Raw genomic sequence first — 23,002 nt, forward strand, 5'->3', positions numbered from 1 at the left:
TGTTAAATAAAATAACATAACAGTTTTTCCAAATTTTTATTAATACTTTCAAGCATTTATTGTATTTAATTAATAAAAATGTTACCCAATAAAAGTTCTAATCCTTAGACTATTAACTGTGTAGCTCAATATGGATTCACCATAATCAATGCTGCTGAATGTGGTTAAACTAGCTACACTGTGAATATTAATATAATAGTGCTGCTAAATATACTCTAAAATGTGTATTATTACCCGCTATTTTACTCTATTTCATTACTATTTTGTCAGTGAAAGTTTTCTTTTCTTTTCCTTCAAATTGAATTTCCTTTTCAAAGATCAATTTTTGGACCCCTGAAGTGGCTTTACTGCAGTTATCAATCGAACCATAGCTGTCAATTGATTTGCTTGCAACAACTGATAAATTACATAATCATGGAAAACACCTTCTCTTCTTATAACAAAGGGCAAAAGTTTGCCCAAGGGGCTATATTCTTTCTTAAAGAGAATGAACGCATACACTACCTTAATTTAGTTTACCCGCTTAACCACCTATCAAACTTGAGGAAAAGAAGGAAAATCTTGAGTTCATTCTTCAGGGAGTGTTGCGTCACCTTGTTTTCTTAATTAAATCAATTGTCCTTAAGAGGTTCTTTTCTTGATGAGTTGAGTAGAGTTAACTGCTCTTTTATGGACCTGAATAGTTCTGAGTACCCTGCGGTAAACACAATTTTTAAAGTAGTTGATGATTTGCTTTCTATATATAATATTTTTTGGCCTAATTTGTTTAATCTTCACCAAAATTTGTTAATTTTGACACTCAAGATTCCCCATTTGGCTCTACACCATGACTTATAAATAGAACAATCAAATATTTCCTAACCAAATTTTTGAAGTATTTGGTTATTTTAAGGAGACAATGGACGCTATTAGGCACTTTTGCGAATTATTTACATAGAGTTATTAAATCTTTTAAGTATATATATTAAAATATAAACTAAATTTCTTAAAAATCTTCTTACAACGAAATATATTATTTAAAAGAAATTGAAAATTTATAATTTTTAAAGATTTCAAAATATTCCAAGCTACTTAATTTTTTCCTTATTACCCAATATAAATTTATTTGGAACAAAACTGTATGATTTTGTGGTTCCAATTAAGTTCTAATTTTGTAATAAGAGTTTTATGCACAATTATTTAATTTTCATACGAATTTTAAGTTTTTATGAACTAAAATTAACTTTTAACTATCTAAAAAGACTTGAAATATAAATTGCATACTCTATTTTCTTTTAATGTTTAACCGAAATCTTTATTACCAATTCTAATTAATTTCTTCAAAAATTAAGACACCTGGAACATTTTAAAAATATTTAAATCTAATAACAATATCATTTTGAAAAAAGTAATTAAAATATAATTTTTCCTCTAGCCCTTTAAATATTTATTTTACTGAACAATCCGTTTTATAACAATATTTTAGTTTAATATAAGCACATGCTTTGGTTTTTTCTTTTTGCTTATTTGAAAGCCCTCTTTCCCTTAAAGAACAGTCTATTCTACTTACTAGTGTATTAAAATTTTTGAATAATTTTGTTTTCTATTTTGAACTAATACATATTTAAAATTATCCCTTTTTTGAAATCTTTGAATGTTTATCTCATTTGAGCCATTTATAAAAGCAAATCAACTTCCATATGTTGAAACTGTCATATTTCTATAACTGATGCTTTTACATATCTCTAAGTAACTTGAACGATATAAATGGTTTTATTTCTTTTTCGTCACAATTCTTGACTTATGGTCTTGGTTAAATATGCTTGACTAAGTGGGATTTTATACTTAAACAAGTTTTGCAGTCATCGAGGTGAATCATCAAAAAATGAGAAACTTTCCAGTTATTCTAGCGAAATCTCAACATCTTATGTATTGTATAATGGAACTTGGTGTTCTTATTATCTTATATTTAATAAATCGTGCCTACAATAGCATTTTATATATAATAAACTTGGCAATCTAATCAAAATCTGAAAATTGAAGAAAACTTATTATCTTTGCGATATTGGCATGAGATCGCCAAGTATATTCTGGAGATGTTAAAAATAAACAAGTACCCGAGATTTATAACATGGCGTTAAATAATCAACTTATAATGGGCAAGTAAGGAGAGGTTATAATGGAATTTTTAATTAATGTGGCCTTTATTTCATTATCTTACGCACATATATACGTTATTTGCACGTGCAGAATATATGTTAGTATTTCCTTTTTTATAAAGGAATCAGATGGAATGCGTCTAGCTTAAGGGTTAAATTCTACTTAAAGGGTTTCAATTCTACTAAAGGAGCTATTAGCCTATTTCAGTTTTAAAAAACAGCTCTTGACAACAGGCATCGTTAATAATATAAATGCATAATCATATAATTCATTGATGCAAAAAATCAAAAAATTCGTCATTCGAACATAATTTTAAATCGTATTCGGATCACAAATCGTATAAAAAATCTGAATTTTTGCACCCTTTTTTAAACTTTATCTGAAGTGGTTCATTCCTGCTCAGTTTTCTCAATGTATAATAATGCTTTTAACTTGACATATGATCGATAAATTGCGTGTGTCTTCGTACAAAAATCATCAACATCAAAGAAAGGAGACAAACTAATATTTTCTGAAACGTTTTTATAAATCTGTGATAAATGGATAGAACGACACACAGACGGACGGACATACATAAAACACATTATGTTTGTAAACGTCATGATCTAAAATTGAACAAAAATATAGCACTTTATGCATTCAAAACAAACGAAGGAATAATGATTGAATTATAAAACACTATCAAGTTACGATATTTCTAATAATTTCAAAATTGACTGCTTTAAAAAAAAAAATTCTGAATTCGATTATGAGTTACAGATAGTTTATATATCTTATGAAGAGATTTTATAAATATCAACTTCTGTTTTAAGGGGCATACATAAAAATAAGCTGATGAAATTCTATTATTGAATCTCAAATTTTATTCAATTAATAATAAAAATAAAATTGCAGTTTTTTTCCAATAAAGCAAATTTTGAAAGTTGGGAGTATGTAGCTATAACATAGTAACAAACAGTGATTTTATATCCTACTTAAATAAAAACGATAAAAGTGCGAAGTAAACTGATACTGCGAGAGTAGTCCCCCAGAATCTTTCTCCTATACTCTTTAATAAATGAATTTCTATTACATTAATCACATTCCATTAGGACTAGAAAAACTGAATATATTTCGGGTGCTTTTTCTTTAGCCGATTGAAATCAAAAGTTGACACACAACCCCAATTATGAAACAAAAATCACAAATCAATTGTCATATAATTAAGTCCTCACAACATTTATTAATAACATTTACGTGCTTGTGAAAATACAGTTTGACCGACAGTCAACCTTCGACGTATTTGGCTCCAATTGTGAAATTGATTTATATTTTAAATGTTAAACATGAGTGTCAAATTTTATTTATTTGTTCCTCTTCGTTTTATAATTATCTTATATTTTGATAACTTTCTGATAATTGTTGCAGCTGCAGACAGCTTTGAAATAGCGTCGTTTAATTATGGCAATTATATTATCGTTTATTTATTAAATATTTAGATGGAGACATATTTTGCCACAAATCTACAGTTTTGATGTCAAGATAGGAAAACAAACTTCATTTCCTTTGCATGTTGCGTTTTTCGAGTTATTTCATTCTCAAACTTACGAATAGATAAATAGATGTGAAAAGAGATAAAGCTCAGTCTATTATCATAGATTGTCTATAATTCACTATCAAATAGTATGGAAAAACAGCGTACTCGACTTCATTATTAAATAATCATGTACTCAGACAGACATAGAAAAAAATGAAAAATAAAAGTTGTAGAGGAACTCTGATAGATGTAAAATATAAGTATTTATTAACTAAACTTTCACATGAAAACTTGAAGATTATGATTTTCTATATTTTCATACTTCATAAATGAGAAAATAAAAATAAAAATAGAATTTTATTATTTATCTTGTCATTTAAACGCAATAAAAAAATCATTTTCTTAAAAAGACATAATAGATTTTGTATCTAAATATATTTTCTAAATAACAAAATTCTATACTTATTTCAAAACTTTAAAACTTTATGACACGAATTACATATGCGATTAAACTTAAGCATATTCTTCTGATTTTAAACAGACAGGAAAATATAGCTTTTAATACTTTTTTCTTTTGAATTTAATAATGATGCTTAATGATCAGCGCATGTAGGTTGTTCCATGCTTTGAAGGGGGTTAAAGTGTTCTTTTATTTTAAATATGTCAATATCCTGTCATTAAAAGTTAATGGACTCTAAGGTTCATTAATCTTTGCGCAAAGAAACTAATTGGCTCAGACAGAATTATACAGTTCTAATCTTCGGTGCAAAGCAAAGAGTTGATTAAACGACGCAAGAACAATAACAAATCTTGTGTTTAACGAGTTTAAGAGGATTTAATTAATATGTAGATTAAATTATTATTGTTAAATTATTATATTGTATGCAGATCCTGAGATAATAAAGTTCATTAATTTCCACTCATCTAATTTGAGTACTTTTTAAAAAACTGTTATGGTATTGAAGATCGAAATGAAAATGGTATTCATTATAACACAGCATCCTTTTGATTGATTTATTGTTAAATTATTATATTGTATGCAGATCCTGAGATAATTACGTTCATTAATTTCCACTCATCTAATTTGAGTACTTTTTAAAAAACTGTTATGGTATTGAAGATCGAAATGAAAATGGTATTCATTATAACACAGCATCCCTTTTGATTTTCCGATGTACCTAAATGATCATAAATAAAGTATTGGCCTTAATGCAGAATATAAAAAAAAGTTTTTTTCCCATCTGGTTTGATTTTTTTAAAAAAATTATGCAAATTGTTATAGTTTAAAAACTAATAATATCAAATGTTAAAAAATCAACAATAATTGCTAAAAACAGATGCTGAAGCAAGGGATAATTTCTCAAAAATATATGAATTGAAAACAGGTTGGAATGCAAAAAAGAGAAAGAAGTATCAAATATAAGTGAACAAATTCATCTCTGCAAGCAGGAAGGCAAAGGTAGATTCAGTTAGATCTGAGTTACTATCGGGCAACATAAATTGTTGATGTTGTCAACATAAACAATCAAAATTAGGGCGCGGAAATCACTTTTCAGCTCCTAACTTCTAAAATATTGCAGTTATCGAAAAACTTCAAATACAATAGTTGTTTGTCTTAATGATGTTTTAATCTGGTTCATTAAATTCATTTTTCTTTCTTCAATATTAAAACAGTTACAGCAAAATGAAAATTCAACTGCCCTCCATTTCCACTCTCTTTGAGATAGATGAGTCATTTACAAACTCGTTCGAGATTTTTACATTTCTAAAGCCATTTTTTTTTTATTTTACATTTTTTCTCCAGCATTTACAATTCTAAGTCAGTTAAAATCCAAACAAAATTACTCCAGTTATGCTGTTCACCAAATAACATGGGCAAAGCGTTATACGCTTTGCCAATTTCTTTATGTTTGCATTCTAGAGACCATGATTGGTGAATATATGAAGAAAATTTCCCGAAGTCTTGTTATGAGAACCATCGCAATAGGTAGTCTACTTATAAGAATCTACTTGAAAAAACGAATGTCTTTTAAGTAGTTGAAAAGATTTGGATGGTGTGTTTCATCCATCAAGTCCTGCAAGGTTGCAGATGAGGAATTGAAAAAAAAAGTTTTGAAGATGAAAATTTCTCGATGATGATTGTTTTTGATCAAAAGTAGGACATTCGATAAAAATAACGGTGAAATTAGTATGACAAAGGGGGCAAATGGGCCCACTCACCCCGAAAATGAGATGCTTATGAGTAAAATGTGTATGTCCTATATGTAGCCGAATCAATTTGACGTCGAACTCTCGCGTAGGAAGAATGAGTTGCCCACTGATGGAAGGTATGACAAGAATACAATTTATTGTGGATCTGCAGATTCCATTTCTCCAGGCAGTAGAAAAAATGCAGCTAATTAAGAATTTTTTACCATTGCTGTATGGAAGCTTTTGTGCAATAGAAAAAGAAGTAGATTTTTCAGCACAATAAGCCGTTTCATTATCATGAATTCCTACATGGCTCGGAACAAAAGAAAAAAAACACATTGAATCTCTTCTTTTGAAGAAGCTGTCAATATTTCTAAAGTAACTGGGTGCCTACGATTGTCGGTGTGGTACATAAACTCCAAAGCTGTCATGCTATCATTATATATGATGAAATTGCGCTAAGTGGAAGGCGAAATCTCCTGAAGAGTGCAAGATATTGCCACCATTTTAGCAATAAGCACTTCTTATATCATTTTGTATATATTTAACTAAAAAATGGAAAATCGATTTATGAGGAAAAATGGATTTATCATTTCTTTTCCAAAAGCAAAAATGGGTCTGTAAGCTGAATGTCAGCTGTTAAAACGGCACAAACACTTTTAAATATTTTAAAATGATTTACCAATAATCAATAGACAACCCATTAAAAATTACTTTTTGATAGTTACATTTTTTTATTATCATTAAAATTAGTCTGCCCAAAAGTTGTGTACATTTGCATTATTCAAATTTTTCGCCTGCTTTTATTCCTTTTCGATTTTTGATCATGTGGTCATTTAAAGCAGTTTTAGTACTCAATAAATATTATTAACCGGGTTAAATGTCGTAGATCTCCGTGCACCAATGGCAATTATGTATTTTGCAGTAGATAGTATCATTTATAGAATAATTCATCCTGTTTAGAGAAAATATGCTGAATATATCTGTCAGCTAAATTATGAAACGAAAAAAAAAAAAAAAAAAAAAATGTAAAAAAAAAAAAAAAAAAAAAAAATTGAATTTTCAAGTCAACAAATAAATAGAAAATACGAAAAAGAATCATCCGGTGTTAAAAATGAAACATTATTGTTACTAATAAACTATTCAGTCATAAGATATTTGTTTAATTTTAAATAACGGCATAAAATGTTCCTTTGTATTTTTCTGCCTATTTTACTATCTAAATTCCATATGGAGCAACAATTTTACACATATTGAAGAAAATAAATTTTTATAGTACTTTAATTTTGTACTTTATAGTACTTACATTTGTACTTTAATTTTGATCATCCTGCACATCAGAAAATCGAAGGGAGAACAATGCCCTATTATAATTTCCATTCTCATCTCGATATTCAATTAATTAAAGAATTAAAAAATAATAGATTCACATCAGCTTGGAGATCTGTAATTAAACTTATTCTCTCCTGACTCGCTTGTAACAATTTAAACAAGCGGGTATCTACAGGTTAATTAAAATCCTCTTGAAGTCGTTTGAGAAGCTTCATTATTGATCTTTCGACCCTTAATCAGTTCCTTATTCTGCACCGTAGCAGAAGATTACTTCCATTTAATTCCATCTGAACCAATTAGTTTCTTTGTACAAGCATTACTCGTTAGAGTTCATTAAGCTTTAATGACAGCTTAGAGCAACCTGAGAAAGAAAAGGAACTTTCAGTTTCGTTTAAAGCGGTGATCTGGTCGAACACGGATAATGTTTATTGAACATGAAGCATCAAACAGAGGAATTTGTTCGTTTATATTACATAGTAGCTATTATGGCCTCAATGTTTTTTTATTATTATTTAATACTGATAAATTAAAATGAAAATGCTAATCCTCATAGTATTGCTAAAAATTTAAACTGAGCCATAAAGCAATAGAAATTGGAATAGAATTGTTGAGCATATTTTGTAGTAAAAATTTTTTTAATCTATCGTACATATATGCCAATTGTGCAATATATTAAAAAGTGCAATCTGGCGGTGAAATTTTGAAATATTTTTTTAACAAGCAAAAACAAAATTTCTTTTCCTTTGATATGGTGTACACAAAATTTTGTGACTTACTGAATAATTGCTTCGCCTGTAGACAACTTTCAAATAACGTCGTTTAATTATGTCAATTATATTATCTTTTAGTTATTCCATTTACAAGAATTCTGATGGGGTCATACTTTGATACAAGCATTACTCCTTAGTGTTCATTAAGCTTTAATGATAGGATAAAGAAACCTTAAAACGAAAAGAAAATTTCAGTTTCTTTTAAAGTGTTGATCTGCCTGAATGTGTTGAACATAGATAATGTTTATTGAACATGAAGCATCAAACGGAGGAATTTATTCGTTAATCTTATATAGCAGCTGTTATGTTTTCAATAATTTTCTATATTGTGTGATACTGATAAATTGAAATGAAAATGCTAATTCTCACAACAATGCTAAGAATTTAAATTAAGACATAAACGAACATATATTGTTCTGCTCATCAATATTGCATTTAGAACAAGCAAGGAAAGTAGAATACCACACTGCTTCAAGGAATTTCGTAATAAAGATAGGAATCTTAGAGATGAAAATAATCAGTTATCTAAGAGTTGTTATTGAATCAGAATTGTGCAAGAACATGTAGAAAAAGTTAATATTTGTCATTTAAGAATGGTGTGATACATATACCAATGTTCGAAAACCAAACAAAAGTAATAAATGAGCCCCCCCCCTCCATGAACTGAATGATCAATAAGATTTGTCGTAATCAGCATTGCTCATCGTACTTTCTAAGCAGCCGAAATGACTTATTTATGCGTGTTGTTATAATAATTAAGATTCCTTCTACCATGGTGTCATAATGATGAAAAGCTAATACTGTACAGCAAACCAAGACAATATGCACAATAGTTTGATTGAGTAAATGCTAAAACGATTTCCGAATTCAATGTTGCATCAAAATACGATTTTGGATACTCTTTAGTGGTCATTAAAAAGGATTACCCATTGCAACCTTGTGATGAAATCCAGAAATGCTGCTAAAAATAGACAAAACGGAAGAAGTACTACTAATATAAAGAAGAGTAGTTTATTTATCATCATCTGTGGAGATGATGATTAATAAAAAAGAGCAAATTCTTTCAAAAGATGATACTAGACTACATATCTTACAGGCCAGTCAATTTAAATTCAATGATATTAAATTCTTATTTAACAATACGATTCATCCATCTCTTCTCCACTGATGATCAGTTTCTGAAATTTCTTGATTTCTTCAGAATATCAGAATTATGTACTTCTATGATAAACAAACGTATTTCTGGTTTAGAAAGATGTACAGAACCCAATTGTCCTTACTTCAATTAATTAAATTCAGTGCAATTTAAATTCTGATATAATGATTTAAACCTTGATGATTTAAATTTAGATTGCTGATATGATTGACAAAATAGTCAAGTTAAATTCATATAGTCAAACAATTATTGCGATGAAGCGATAAAGGAAGATGATTTTAATGGAAGGACGACTTTATAAATCTTGTCAGGGCTGTCATAAATTTTGCTAGGCTACTATAAATCTCGTTTGGATTGTCCTACATCGTGTTGGGGTTATCTAAATCTTGAAAGGCTGTCGTAAATTTTGAGACTGCCATTAATTCAGTTAAGGCTGTCTTAAATCTTTATTTCTATGCTTCTGCTGTTTCTTAATATTAAAGTAATCGTTGCCGATAACTCGCAAGAACCTAATAAATGATTTTAAGCCTCGATACAACTGCAGATGATCAGTAGGGGAAGTGTTAATTTTCAGTATGAATTTTTATTAATTTCCGTTGCCACTAATACACAGAGTTCGATATATGAATTTTGTATGACTGCCAGAAATATATCTACACATATATGCCGTTAAACTGACAAAGTATAATGCATAACACAATGAAGTACTGCGTGTCAAATTAGAGTAAATTTTAAAGAACAATTTGTTTGATAGGCATTTTATCCAGAGCCGTTAAGATGAGGAATATGAGAATTGACGCACTGGAATATGAAAATATATTTTCCAACAATGGCTGATTCTTCATTAAATTCTATTCCCTAAAACACTCAATCCTATCGTTCATTGCATTACAAAATCTGTGTGCTCAGATTCCATTACCTTCCCTTTAATATTGAGAAAATTATTTTATAACTATCCAGTATATAATTAATAATCTCTGCACTAACCACGTTTTCCAAGTATTAAAAATGCTAAAATATACTACTCACGCTAAAATACTGTAGCTGCAGCATTCAAAATCTTGGTTTAATCGTCTATTTCCAGTGATCTTTGCAATCATCTTCAAAAATTGAATGAATGATGAGATATCATTACTAATAAAAGGGAATTTCCTGATTTTAAATAATAAAATATATCTTCGCTAGATTGGTATCCATTTCTACAGTTAGGCATTTACGGCAAATAGCGAGCAACCTTATGATTCTTAATATTTCAAAATAGAAATGGCTAGAAATCTATTTAATTTTTAATAGAAGGCATGAAAATTGTATCTTTTCACTTCAAAAAATCATGAAAAATGGAAAAGATAACATTAAATTATTAACAATTTCACAATAATTGATCATTCAAACTATACGGTGGTTATAATTACAGTTTCACTTTCAAATGGTCATAAAAATAAAACGGCTGGACCAAATGTTATCAAACTTGATAATAATTTAAAGGAGGTCATGGTAATTTCTTTTTCTCAAAAAAAGTTCAAAAACTCCCCAGCAGGGCGAAAATCGCGCTGTATACAATATTGTTAAGCAAAATAGGACATGAAGGCATCGGTTTAAAATGTGTTTAATCGCTTCTGAAACGTGTTACAAATCATGCTCTATGTGCGTTATTCCAAAAGCACTGTTTATGGTGATAATCTAAAAGAATTGGTGGAACTGAAAGATGTGATACAGCGACATATGCGTAACATTCCTCCTGATATGTTAAGAGCTTCTGCTGAGAATGCAGTAACGCGATCAAATTTGCTTTCAGAAAATGGTGGACGGCACATTGAACAAGCTTTGTAACATGTTTCAGAAACGATTAAATACATTTTAATCGATTAAACACATTTTCATGTCCTATTTGTTTAACAATATTGCATACAACGCCATTTCCCCTCTGGTAGTAAGTGTTTGAAGAGTTTTTTTTTGGCGGGAAAAAAAATTATGATCTTCTTTAAATTTACCAATTTTGATAATATTTGGTCCATTAGTTTTTCTTTTATGACCATTAGAAATCAATGAGCATTCCAAAGAAATCTTTTATTCATTTTGCGATTAATATAAAACTTAAATATACCTTACAATTTAAATTCAAATAATTTCATTTAACTTCTATATTTGCTCGTTTAATAGAGTACACATTAAATTACGTTTTCACCATCCAAAACTTTCAACATTACTCTCAGACAACCTAAAGCATACTTGGTTCAAATGTCTTTAAAGAGCCTCCTATGTTATAAATATTTTTCTGAATCTTAACTCAGCGTTTAAACAGATTACCTTCGACAGCTGTGTTAAAAGGTTCCAAGGAAGAAAAATTCGTGCATGCCCGGTTCTGATCGTAGTTTATAATTTACGATCGGAGGATGATTGCCAAACACCTTTACCGACGGCATCGCATCGATTTTCGTGTTTCTGTCTTCTCCTCATCTTTGGCATTTTCGGTACAAATATTTGAAATGCGACAGCAAAGTTTTTTTTAAAAAAAAGAACAGAATCTTTTCCCTTAAAAGTGACCTTTTTAATTTAGCGTGTAAATCTGTGTCCCCCTTTGAGATTTGAAGGGAAAACGTTTTGAGAACGATTGGAAAAAAAAACTCATTTATGTTTTATCTCATCTTAACTTGAATCCTAATTTTTTTTATTTGAAGATCTTGAAAAACTGAAGTTTAGAATTAGAAACGTAACTTTTTTTGAAATAAAACAGCAAAAAAAAAACAATTTTTCCGTTAATTTTTTGTAATACGTAAACAGTTAAAAATAAATTAGGGATTAAATTTTTCTCTCTGTAAGATTAAACAGATTTAGTTCCATATTGCCTCTATACGAGCAATGTACACTTTTGGAAAAGATGTCCTTATCAGCAAAGAAGCAAACAAACATGTATTTGATATTTACTTAAGGAAATTCTCTCGAATTTTTTCATAGTAACATAATCGTAAGATTAAAAAAACTTTGTATTCTCTGGATATTTATAATATGTTTATATATGTCGTCATTAGAATAATATTTTTCGCAACAATATGCTAATATTAAATTTAAATATTATTCATAAAATTGTAAATGCCTACTTAATTCTCATATATTTATGTCTGCAATTGTACTTAAGTGATGAAGACTGATACTATACATTTCAATATTCAAAACTTCGAAAATTGCTTTCAGACTTCTGAAAACGTTATAGAGCAAAACGTTTTTCAAAAAGCGTTTCTCCAGTATTCCTATCTCTATAATAATTATAAATCTATTTTATTAGAGCAATACGGTGCTAAAAGATTATTTCTGTCTTCTGCTTTAAAAGGTTGGAGTCTTGAAAAGTAAGAGCACACAAAAATTTTATCCACATATATAATTTATGAACAGGGACTACTTGCTTCAACAGTTGCTCATCGATAGACTATCTCAGACGTCATCTCCTTGATTTATTTTTGTTTCTGTCTTCACCTCTTAGTGTTTTCAGAACAAATATTAGAGAAGGAAATCAAATTCACCCTTTTAAAAATATATTTCAAAAGCAATAGAAATATATTTGAAAGAGATTGTGATGAATAAGGATTTCATATTCCGTTAAAGCTTCATCTCATTTCGCTCTCTTCCTAACAGAATATATTTATTTGAGAAATTTTTAAGAATCTCATTGTAGTGTATATTAATAAGAAAACATTACCCTTTTTCACGTCTTTTAAGAGACTGAAAGCAAAACGGCGTAATAAAGGAAAAGACGTTAAATTGGGAGTTAAAAACATAATTTGAACAAACAATTTCGATTCGTTTAAATGCTAAAATTAAAAAAATAATAATAATACTGGTATGTTACTGATATATTACTAAACATAATATATTTTAATGCTGAATGCTTATCATAAAACTGAGAAAAGGTGTGTCTTTATCACAAATTTGTGAGATACTTGATGGGCCTTTTAAATTCAATATATGTTGTAATAAATTAAAGGGTATCTATTGGTTTTATTCCGGTGGTTATACGGTAAACTGCCTGCTTTTCGTCCATCTATTATAGTATCAACTGGTTTATATGGAATCGCATTGCCTGGTAAGTACTAAGGATAATTTTATAGATATTATTAAAATTTCATTTTTGGGAGCTAAAAACACAATTTCATAAGGAGAATGATGGTTTTTATATTTTATTTGCTATATCTGGAAATTCACTTCAAATTAATATTCTTAAAGAGTATGAGAATATCAGATAATTCAAAGACGAAAAATAATTCAATGCGGGTTTTGTTTAGAACTTTTCAATATCCAGGCTAACGTCTGTTCTGAAAGGTTTACAGAAGATATACTTTTTTGTATAATCAATGAGATTTGCTTTCATACCTCCACCAACGAAAAAAAAACCCGACTTTTAGTAAAATAATAAGATTTTGAAGATGTTGGATAAAATATATATCAATATACTAAAAATGTGTTCTTAATTAAAAAGGCATAAAAAAGACAAAAAAAAGATAAACTACAAAAAATATTGCATCATTTAAAAACAGATTAATGGTCTCCCCACAATTTTCTCGCATACTCTCTAATAAAGGTGTTATTATCCCACAGAAAACCTTGCTTGACATTGGATAAAATAGCTATGAAATATTAACCTTTGACGTGAATATAACATTCTTACTGAATTTATCGTGTAAGTATCTCACCCTTGGCGAGTTATTTGGCGATTATCTTTGGCATGTGGTTAATTGTATCCGAAAATCAAATTTAAATTATAGAAGCGTTTTTTGAAACAAAAATTTGATATAGAAGTACAATTGGAGTCGCAAAATCCCATACCAAATTTGATATATTTAATTCATTGCAAGTTTTCGATATCACGTTTACAAGTTTCTGAAAGTACGGATCGACAAACAGTTAATCTCTTGTTGGATTGGACTCAAAATTTGAAAGTATCTACACTGTAGATGTTAATTCTGTGTTCCGAATTTCATCTATCTCTCTTTGTTTTTGTAATTATTCTGTTAAATTTTATTCGAATAGCCATACAGACAGACAGCCTATCAGCGGATTTTGAACAAAACGTCATAGAAATTTATAAAGTTGGTGTAAAGATCATATACCAAATTTCATACGTCTAGATCAAAGCGTTTTCAGTTATCTTTGTCACAAACAGATGGATATTTTCCAAAATTATGTTTTTCGAACTCGAAGAAATCTAAGACGTAGAAATTCGTCGGATCTCGAAAGCGAAATTTTTGACGATTAAAAATATTTCTTCAATACTATGTATGCAAGAAAGAAAAAAAAAATGTGTTTAATCGCAGATTATTGCACTTACGTATGATGCAGTATAAAAGCAAAAAACTATTTTATTTTCACATTAATTAAAGCAAACGAGAATACAGATAACTAGTAGATAAATTTCAATATTACCACAAACATCATTGTTACAAATTGTGCTAAAGGTTTTAAGGAAAATCTGAAAATTTGAAAAACAGTTGGCTTGAATTATTGCCTATGTCACTAAAAGTCTAATCAAAATCTATTCAGTCGAATAAGTCTTATTAGATTGTGTAAAAACATGTTTTATGCAATAATATCTTTTGAAATTTTTCATGTTTACCAGCGTTTCTCTCCCTTTCAGAGAGTAAAGTAACATTTTAAAGCTTAGTTAACCCTCAAGACAGTAGGCAACGTGAGGTATAACCTCTGATGAATTTTATCTACAATTCTGCTGATAAAACCATTTTAATTTTAATTAATATAGATCCTTATGTTTTTGAATTATTATTTTAAAATGTAAACAAATGAGCAACTAGCTTTCTCTTTATTGGATTTTGAAATTATACGAATAAAATTAGTAATATTTACTCGCATAATTTCAATGTTAATGCACCATGTTGAATTCAATCCAGTCGAGTGTTTTTAGAATTATCATATTCAAGCAGAGATATATACAGATACAGTTTTTATTGATTTAGTAATTTCCGAAATATAAAAATTCTCAAAATTTTCGATTATTAACACGTTAAACGACAAGTGTTAACAATAACTGATTATTATTTTGTTAAATGAACAAAAACTAGTGAACTTCGTATTATGACAAAAATAAAATTTGGAATTTCCTTTAAAAAAAGGAAAAAAAATAATAATAAAATTAATTTTATTATAATTTTTATAAAAATATACAAGATTTTCATAGAAATATATAGGATTTTCATAAAAATATACAGGATTTTTTTTCAAAACGAAAAAAATTATGTTATTGCATGAAATGTTTAATGAAAAGTTATTTTCCAATATTGAGATCAAAAGAAAAATCGTAAAAATATTAATCATTGTTGTGAATAAAAACACATTTATGTACGATGAAAATTCTTCACATTTCTAGCATGTTTTAAATTTTACTGACCATTAGGAATTTTCTTTCTTAGCACGGTCATTGTGCAATATTTGTGTCTTATGCATTTATGATTTCCATCTTGACATGTGGAATTTTAAAAAATAATATTTTTTACTAATTTAGAAGCATTAATATTGTTTATTATTTATTTATTTTTTGCTTTTGTGTTTATTGTATAAATAAATTTAAAAATAACATTGGAGATGATAAGATTTTTCGATTTTTCTTTATCAGGTAGCTATTTTCAGGGATTAGAATTAAATTATATTTCAGTTATTAGTTGAATAATTATGCTCTGAGAGTTTTAAAATATTACATCAAAATATTGAGAGTTAGAGAAGGATAACAATATTATTTTAAGATAACAGCTGTAATAAACAGCTCTAAAATATATAGCAGCGATTTGAAATGTTCACGTTTAAATTTAACCCGGGAAGTTCCAAATCATAACAATATACAGGGTGTTCATTAATTATTGTCGGGGTTTCCGTACCTTATAACTTTCGAATAAAAAATATTACGCAAAGACCGATTACGTATTCGTAAATTACAACTCAAAGAATTTTATTAATGATATTAAAGTGTAAAGCTTGCACAATTTGCACTTTGTAGGCATTCAGCTGAAGGCGATTATGGAGAACGTTCCATATCGTCCTATGCGGCATATGTAACTGCAGAGCTACTTGTCTCGTTGATTTTCGTGGACTGCGAGTAAACGCTTCTTGGATACTATCAACATTTTCCTGCGAAATGCTCAGTCTTCCCGCCCCCTTTCGGTGTAGAACGCTACCAATTTTCTGAAATTGTGTTAACCAGCGTCTGATAGAATTATCCGAAGAAGGATCTTTCTTGTACATGGTCCTGAAGCGACGTTGAGTAGTTATGACTGATTTAGTTTCGAAAAACCACAATATATACACTCCTTTTTCTTGCACGGTCGCCATTTTTATTTATGACGTCATAATTACCCAGATTGCAAATGCGCTAAGATAGCATTGTTGCCACGTAAAATTCTTTGAGTTGTAATTTACGAATACGTAATCGGTTTTTGCGTAATATTTTTTATTCGAAAGTTATGAGGTACGGAAACCCCGACAATAATTAATGAACACCCTGTATATATACTGACATTTTCTGATTTTGGGACTTTTTCTAATCGAAGTTAATAATAAAAACTCAAATTATGTTCCATTAAAAAAAGAGACCTGCTATTTACCCTCTCATTTATATTTTATTTTTCTGCTCTATTTTGTGCATTTGTTATTATGTGAAATTTAAAATGCATAACAGCATAAAGTTTTTTATTCTATTAATATTTCATCTTCTATTGCATAACTGTGGAAAAGAAAACTTAAATTCTACATTTCATTGCTCATATCTTCTGAAATTTATCCGAAATATTCCAAATCCTATTTCAGCAAAATGCCTGGAAAGAACTTCCCTCAATATTCACTTTTCCTTCCCCTTCAAAACGTTTTTCATCAACTTTACTCACCACTTAAATAGATTACTCGCACACTCTGCTTTAAAAGGTTCGACGGAAGAATGAGTGCCTGCTCAATTCTGATCCCAGCGTGTAATTTATGATCAGAATGTGATTGCCAAACACCATTTCCGAAATCTTTACATTGATTTTCTGCTTCTATCTCTCTTCTACCTCTTTGGGATTTTCAGTACAAATATTTGAAATGCGAGAACGAAGAAAAATGGCAGAATTTTCTCTCTTAAGAGTGTTTCCAGTAATTTATTTTGCACTGTCGTGTTTCCCTTCGAAGAACTAAAAAGAAAGGCTTTCGAAAAAGATTGTGTGCGAAGAATAAGGATTTCAGATTTCGCTGGTGCTTTTTCGTACCGAGGATTCGGCATTAATAAATGGGTTCTTTTTGAAAAAGGTCTTTTAAAATGTTATCTTACACAAAATAAAGATAGTTCGTTCGTGTAAAATAGGATATAAATGTGTTCCAAACCTGAGAAAGATTATCTTAGAAATCTATTTTCATTATTACCTTAAATTTTCTTATCTTTAATAAATATGAAACTGAGTAAATAATAAAAAATACATATGGGTTCTTCGGTTTTGTTGTAATGGAAGCGACAATTATTACCTTTTCAAAATTAGAATAGTCAAAATTTTTTCAATGTGAATAAATAAGGATTTCTTATACTATTTTCGCATTTATTTCTTTACTATTTTTTCTTAGTCATTGGATCTTACATGTACCCTTAATATTGCGTTAATTTAAATTTAACACAATACTTTGGGTTCATTTAGATGTTTTTTGTAAGATTGGATATTATATTCAAAGAAGTTTAAATCAGATAAGTTTAAATCAGATATTGACTTAAAACAAACTCAGATCATTTCGATTGACAGCTGTAAAGCTTATTTCCTTCCTAAGTACGTGGCTGCTAATGCAATTTATTTCTTGCTAACAAAACAATTATACATTTTCTTCTATCAAAAAACTACAAAAAATTAGCGTTTATAATGATTTTAAAATTTTTAGTTGAGGCATTTTAGTTAAAGGCATTCTAGATAAAAGTGAAATATAATATTCAATATAAACAGTACGGCAAATAAAAAATCCGAACCTATCTAATAATATTTTAAAAATAGACGATAGTACGGAATAAATAATATGCCCTAACTATCGGATATTGGTAAATGGTTATTGGTTAAGTTAGATTTTTTTTTCATTTTTTATTTTATTTTTAAAATTCGGTCTTAAATACAAAGCAATAATAATCTCATATAAACAGAAGTATTGAACACGGAACCCAACAATCATGAATGTAAATCTATCATCTAGACAATATGTAGTATTTTAAAATATATTTGAAATATTCTTAAAGTTATTAAAATTACAGATTTGGAAAAAACAGTGGCGTAGGTAAAAAACGATTTTTTTTTAATTCAAAAAGGTGTAAAAAAGGTTTTGCGCATAAATAGGAAAACTGATTGATAAAAAAACAGCATATTTGATTATTTTTTTAATGAAAAACTTTTTGAAAAACGAAAACTAAAAAAAACCACTCATAAAGAGCACCTACTACCACTGAAGAACATTCTAAATTTTATTATGTCCATAAATGTGCATCCTCCAGCGATTTTTTCTGAAGAGTGTATTGAATGTAATTTTCATATTGGAGACGCACCATGTATGTTACATGATGTAATTTACAGACTACTTACGGACTTAAGTAGCTTGCCAACATTATCAAGTTAAAAAATAAGTCTGTCTTATGTATCTTTGTTATATTTTCATCATTTACTCTGAGCTTATTTTGAATATTGCAATTTTTTATAATCGAATTGGATTTTGAACAAACTATGGTTCCACCTGAAGCACAAAAATACATTGGAATTCGTGTCATTTACAGATTTAAATCTCAAGGAGTTGTCTTCTGAGAATATGAATGGTTTATTTTCGTTGGACGGATGCATGAAATAATTACAAAATTTTAATAAAAAAGTCTTTATAAAAACATTTTTATAATATTATAAGAAATAATTATTTTTAGTGTGTAATCAACAATGTTATGTAATCTTGCAGCGAAATCTTTTTTCTCAATTTCACCGTCAAATAACTACAAATTGATTCTGTAGTTAAATTATTCTAATAATTGATAATTAACTTCTGAAAAATATAAAAAACAGAACATTGTTATCGAATAAAAAGTCTATACAATTTTTTTTTATACACTAGAAAGCAAATGAAAAATCATTTACAAAATTTCATCTTCACAAACACAAACCAAATAATTAATTTAAAGAGTCTGATAAAATTAGAAGCTTTAGTTTAGTAGACTTCTTCCACAGAAATCATTGACGAAATTTTCCCACATATTTCTATACATAAGTAAATTCGAGTAAAGAATATTGTATTTTCATAAGATAACAGCAATAATTACACTAAGAATTTTTTTAAAAAATATCAAAAATTAATTTTTATAAATAAATGTTAAAGGCTAACATTAAAACATTAAGCTCAGCATTAAAATCTAAATTTTTTAATTATATAATAATGTAATTAATAATTAACTATTTATAGGTAATACTATAATTATCTAATGGAGTTGTATACCTGTATTTTAATGCATTCATGTAGTAAAGTAAATTTTGTGCAGTGATGCTGCCTTGAAAATTTAATGTGTTTTTATGTAAAGTGTACTCTTTATTTTAGTAAATCTATATTTAAATATGTAATTATTTCCAGATAAATATGAAATTGTTTATATCCATATAAATAAGAAATTATTTATATCTCCGTGGTTGATTTTAGAGTATGCTGCCAGTTTCTTCGATTAATACAAAAAAAATAATTAGAGCAACAAAAAATGTGTATTTGCTAAACATTTTTCTTAATGGAAAATAATTATTGCAATTTTATTATTCAAATCATACTCTTTTAATAATTCTCTTTAATTAATACTCAAAGCTCAATTAGTTAAGCAAATTTTGTATTTAGGCTTATTACTTACAAATTTAAGTGAATTAAAAAATTGGGATTTTTTTTTCTTCTTTTTGCAGATTATGCCTTCAGAAATTTCATAAAAAATATCTCAGTTAAAATGGTACGCTGTTTATTTAGTTTACTTATTCACGTTAATTATTTGACTAATAATTACTGAAGAAATAATCATCATTTGATAGATCAAAAATCAAAACGAATTCTTTTTGAAATACTATTATTATTTAATGCAGTTAGTTAACTTAGTTAGAAAAAAGAACGATAATAATTTTTTTTTTACTTATTCTTCGAACTGTTTGAAAATAAAAGTAAATGTTTCCTTTGATTTCAAATGCTGATTAACAAACTTATTAAATTAGAAAAATCCTTATAAAAAAGAAATTCCATATAAACTAATAGATACTCTAATGTTTGTTCATTTAAATTTGAATGTAATAACAAATGGTGCTGCCATCTCTTGCCATTTTTGTCATATATTGTCTCCCGATTGCCACTCTGTCTTGAGTTTTGATACATTTACTTTTCCAACGACCATTATTGTAATTTTTATTAATAGCTGTATTTTTATGTATTTATTATTAAGAATATAATAATAAGCATGCAAAACTTTTAATCGATGAAGCTTAAACATATGGAAACGGGAGTAGCGAGTAACAATAATTCATATAAATGAATTAAATTCTTAAAATAAACCACAAAAATATAAAATGCAGAATTAATTTAAAATGTATAAAACATTGAAATGTAAAAAATAATACAAAAAATATTTAAAATAAGCAAATTGGGGATATACAGTGTAATATAAAAGCATATTAAAGTGAAATTAGATGCACTTTTTAAGAGGACAAACAAATCAACTACTTTAGAGAATTAATCATAACAGTTTAATAGTACAGCACATTAAATAACCATTTTAACCTGCTAGTAAAGCATGTCTGCAGCAATTTAATGAAGACTTCAATTCTTTTTTTTTTTTTTTTTTTTTTTTTTGCATTCACAACAATAAAAAGATAATAAATATATTAAATTAAAATGTACAAAGCAATTAGAGATCAAGCAAATTAATCGCTTCTAGGATTTGAAATATTAAATGTTTAAAGGCACGTTGGGGGTCATACGAATAGCACCTGTACATCTCTTGCTGTTTATTTATTTATTTTTTTCAATAATGGATACACCTATTTTTTCCAATTACTATTGTAAATGGAGAAATTTATCATATAAAAGTTAATGAAACATGATGTTAAGAAAAGGAAAAAATTAACATGGAGGCGAATAAATAATATAAGTGGATTAAGGAAAAACTCACTTCCGAATTTGAGGCATCAGAACCCTATTCGCAGCCGAGCATCTGTCCACGCATCTTTTCCTCATCACTCGCATCTTATCTCTCACTTCCGGATTGTCGTGCCCTTTGCCAATGTGAATGAGCAAATCCCGGAAATTGGCCACCGAGCTGTTCAGTTCCTCTATTATCTGCAAAGCAAGGAATATCCGGGGATAAATATATGTGCACTTAGATGTACGTGTGATCTCTTTCGTGATGCAACAGGAAATAAACTACAATAGACTTGCATGCAATCTTTGGATATATGTACATATATATCTATATCTGTATAAGTAAACGATATATTATTATAAACAACTATATTAAAATGCTTATTATTTAATTTAATTTTACTATCTCATACATCATTTGATGCTTATAATTCCCTCAGTATCTTTAAATTCTGATAGTAAAGACGTGTCCTTTTAATAGATTCAGTTGTTTTGTATTTTAATAGATTTGAATTAAGAACGAAATTTTTCATTAATTTATAATATATTGTGCTTCTGCTGATTTGAATATGAAAGCTTCATTTTCCAAAACTTGATAGAGATTTATAATTAATCCAAAACTATATTTATTTTTATACAAAATATAATACTCCACTCTATATTCAAATGTGATTTTCGACAGTTCTACAAAGTTTGCTGACAGGTGTATCTATTAATAATTCCATATATTCTGTTTCAAACTAGATGTAAGTTGACTTTTACAAAAATTCTTTCGTTGAAAATACATGAATTTTTTTTTTCACCTTTTGAATTTCTCTTGTATAAAGCAGATTATTGTAATCACTTAATTGTGCAATGGGAAAATATTGTAATCATCAAAAATTTAATCACGATATTTTGACGCATCTAAACGTCTTCAACCTTCGAATATCAAAAACACACGCACTCATATTTTAATAATTATGTCTATCTGTCGATTCACGAATATGATAAATAAAAAAAAAACTATTTTTGCTAAATGGATGAAATTTGATACGTGACCTTTACCCGAATTTGTATATTTCTATCAATTTTTGAACGAAACTCTTTTATACTGAGGCTATGTGCCCATACTTCCACATGCACAGAATATAATAAATCATAAACGCATCGGGGCCGCGGTGGCCAGGTGGTAAGGTCTCGGATTCGGAACCGCAGGGTTGCAGGTTTGAGACCCGATTCCCCCTAAGAACCGTCGTGTAAGGGGGTCTGTTGCACGTTAAATCCGTCCTGACCAAACGTGCTCTCGCTGGTGTGGTGTGGTGTGGTGTGGAGTGGAGAGGGGGGGGGGGTGCCAGCTCAGGTGTCGTCCTCGTCATCTGACCGCGGTTCAAAATTACGAGGTCCGCCCCAAAATAGCCCTAGTGTTGCTTCAAACGGGACGTTAATATAACTAAACTAAAAAAACAAACATAAACGCATCCATTTTTAAATTAAATTTCATATAGTTTTAAATTAAATTTCAGTTTTAGTATCTATTAAGTAGACCTTTATTAAATTTTGAAACAAATCTAACTAAGGGATGTTCTGTTTGTTTGTCTGCACATTCAAATGCATGTATACACTATAACAAAAATACAAACATTTGGATGAAGGAAATATGCTTCATAACTTTACAATCTAGTATATAGATTAGAATCGCATTTTAGATCAAATTCGTCAAAAAGACTGTCGGTCGGTCTTATATTCCCATACTTGTAAACATTATAAATCGAAACTGTAACC

At 28.5% G+C, this 23,002-nt stretch overlaps 1 protein-coding gene across 2 annotated transcripts in view; it reads right to left on the reverse strand.

The window, feature by feature from the left end:
* Nucleotides 1-23,002, reverse strand: part of LOC129961955 (uncharacterized) — a 375,815-nt gene that overhangs the window by 49,174 nt on the left and 303,639 nt on the right. For both annotated transcript variants that reach the window (XM_056075604.1, XM_056075605.1), the window contains exon 4: nt 21,270-21,436. In XM_056075604.1, coding sequence (XP_055931579.1) covers nt 21,270-21,436 — 167 coding nt within the window. The remainder of the gene's footprint in view (nt 1-21,269; nt 21,437-23,002) is intronic.

The sequence above is a fragment of the Argiope bruennichi genome, chromosome 2, assembly GCF_947563725.1.
Source record: "Argiope bruennichi chromosome 2, qqArgBrue1.1, whole genome shotgun sequence".
NCBI lineage: Eukaryota > Metazoa > Arthropoda > Arachnida > Araneae > Araneidae > Argiope > Argiope bruennichi.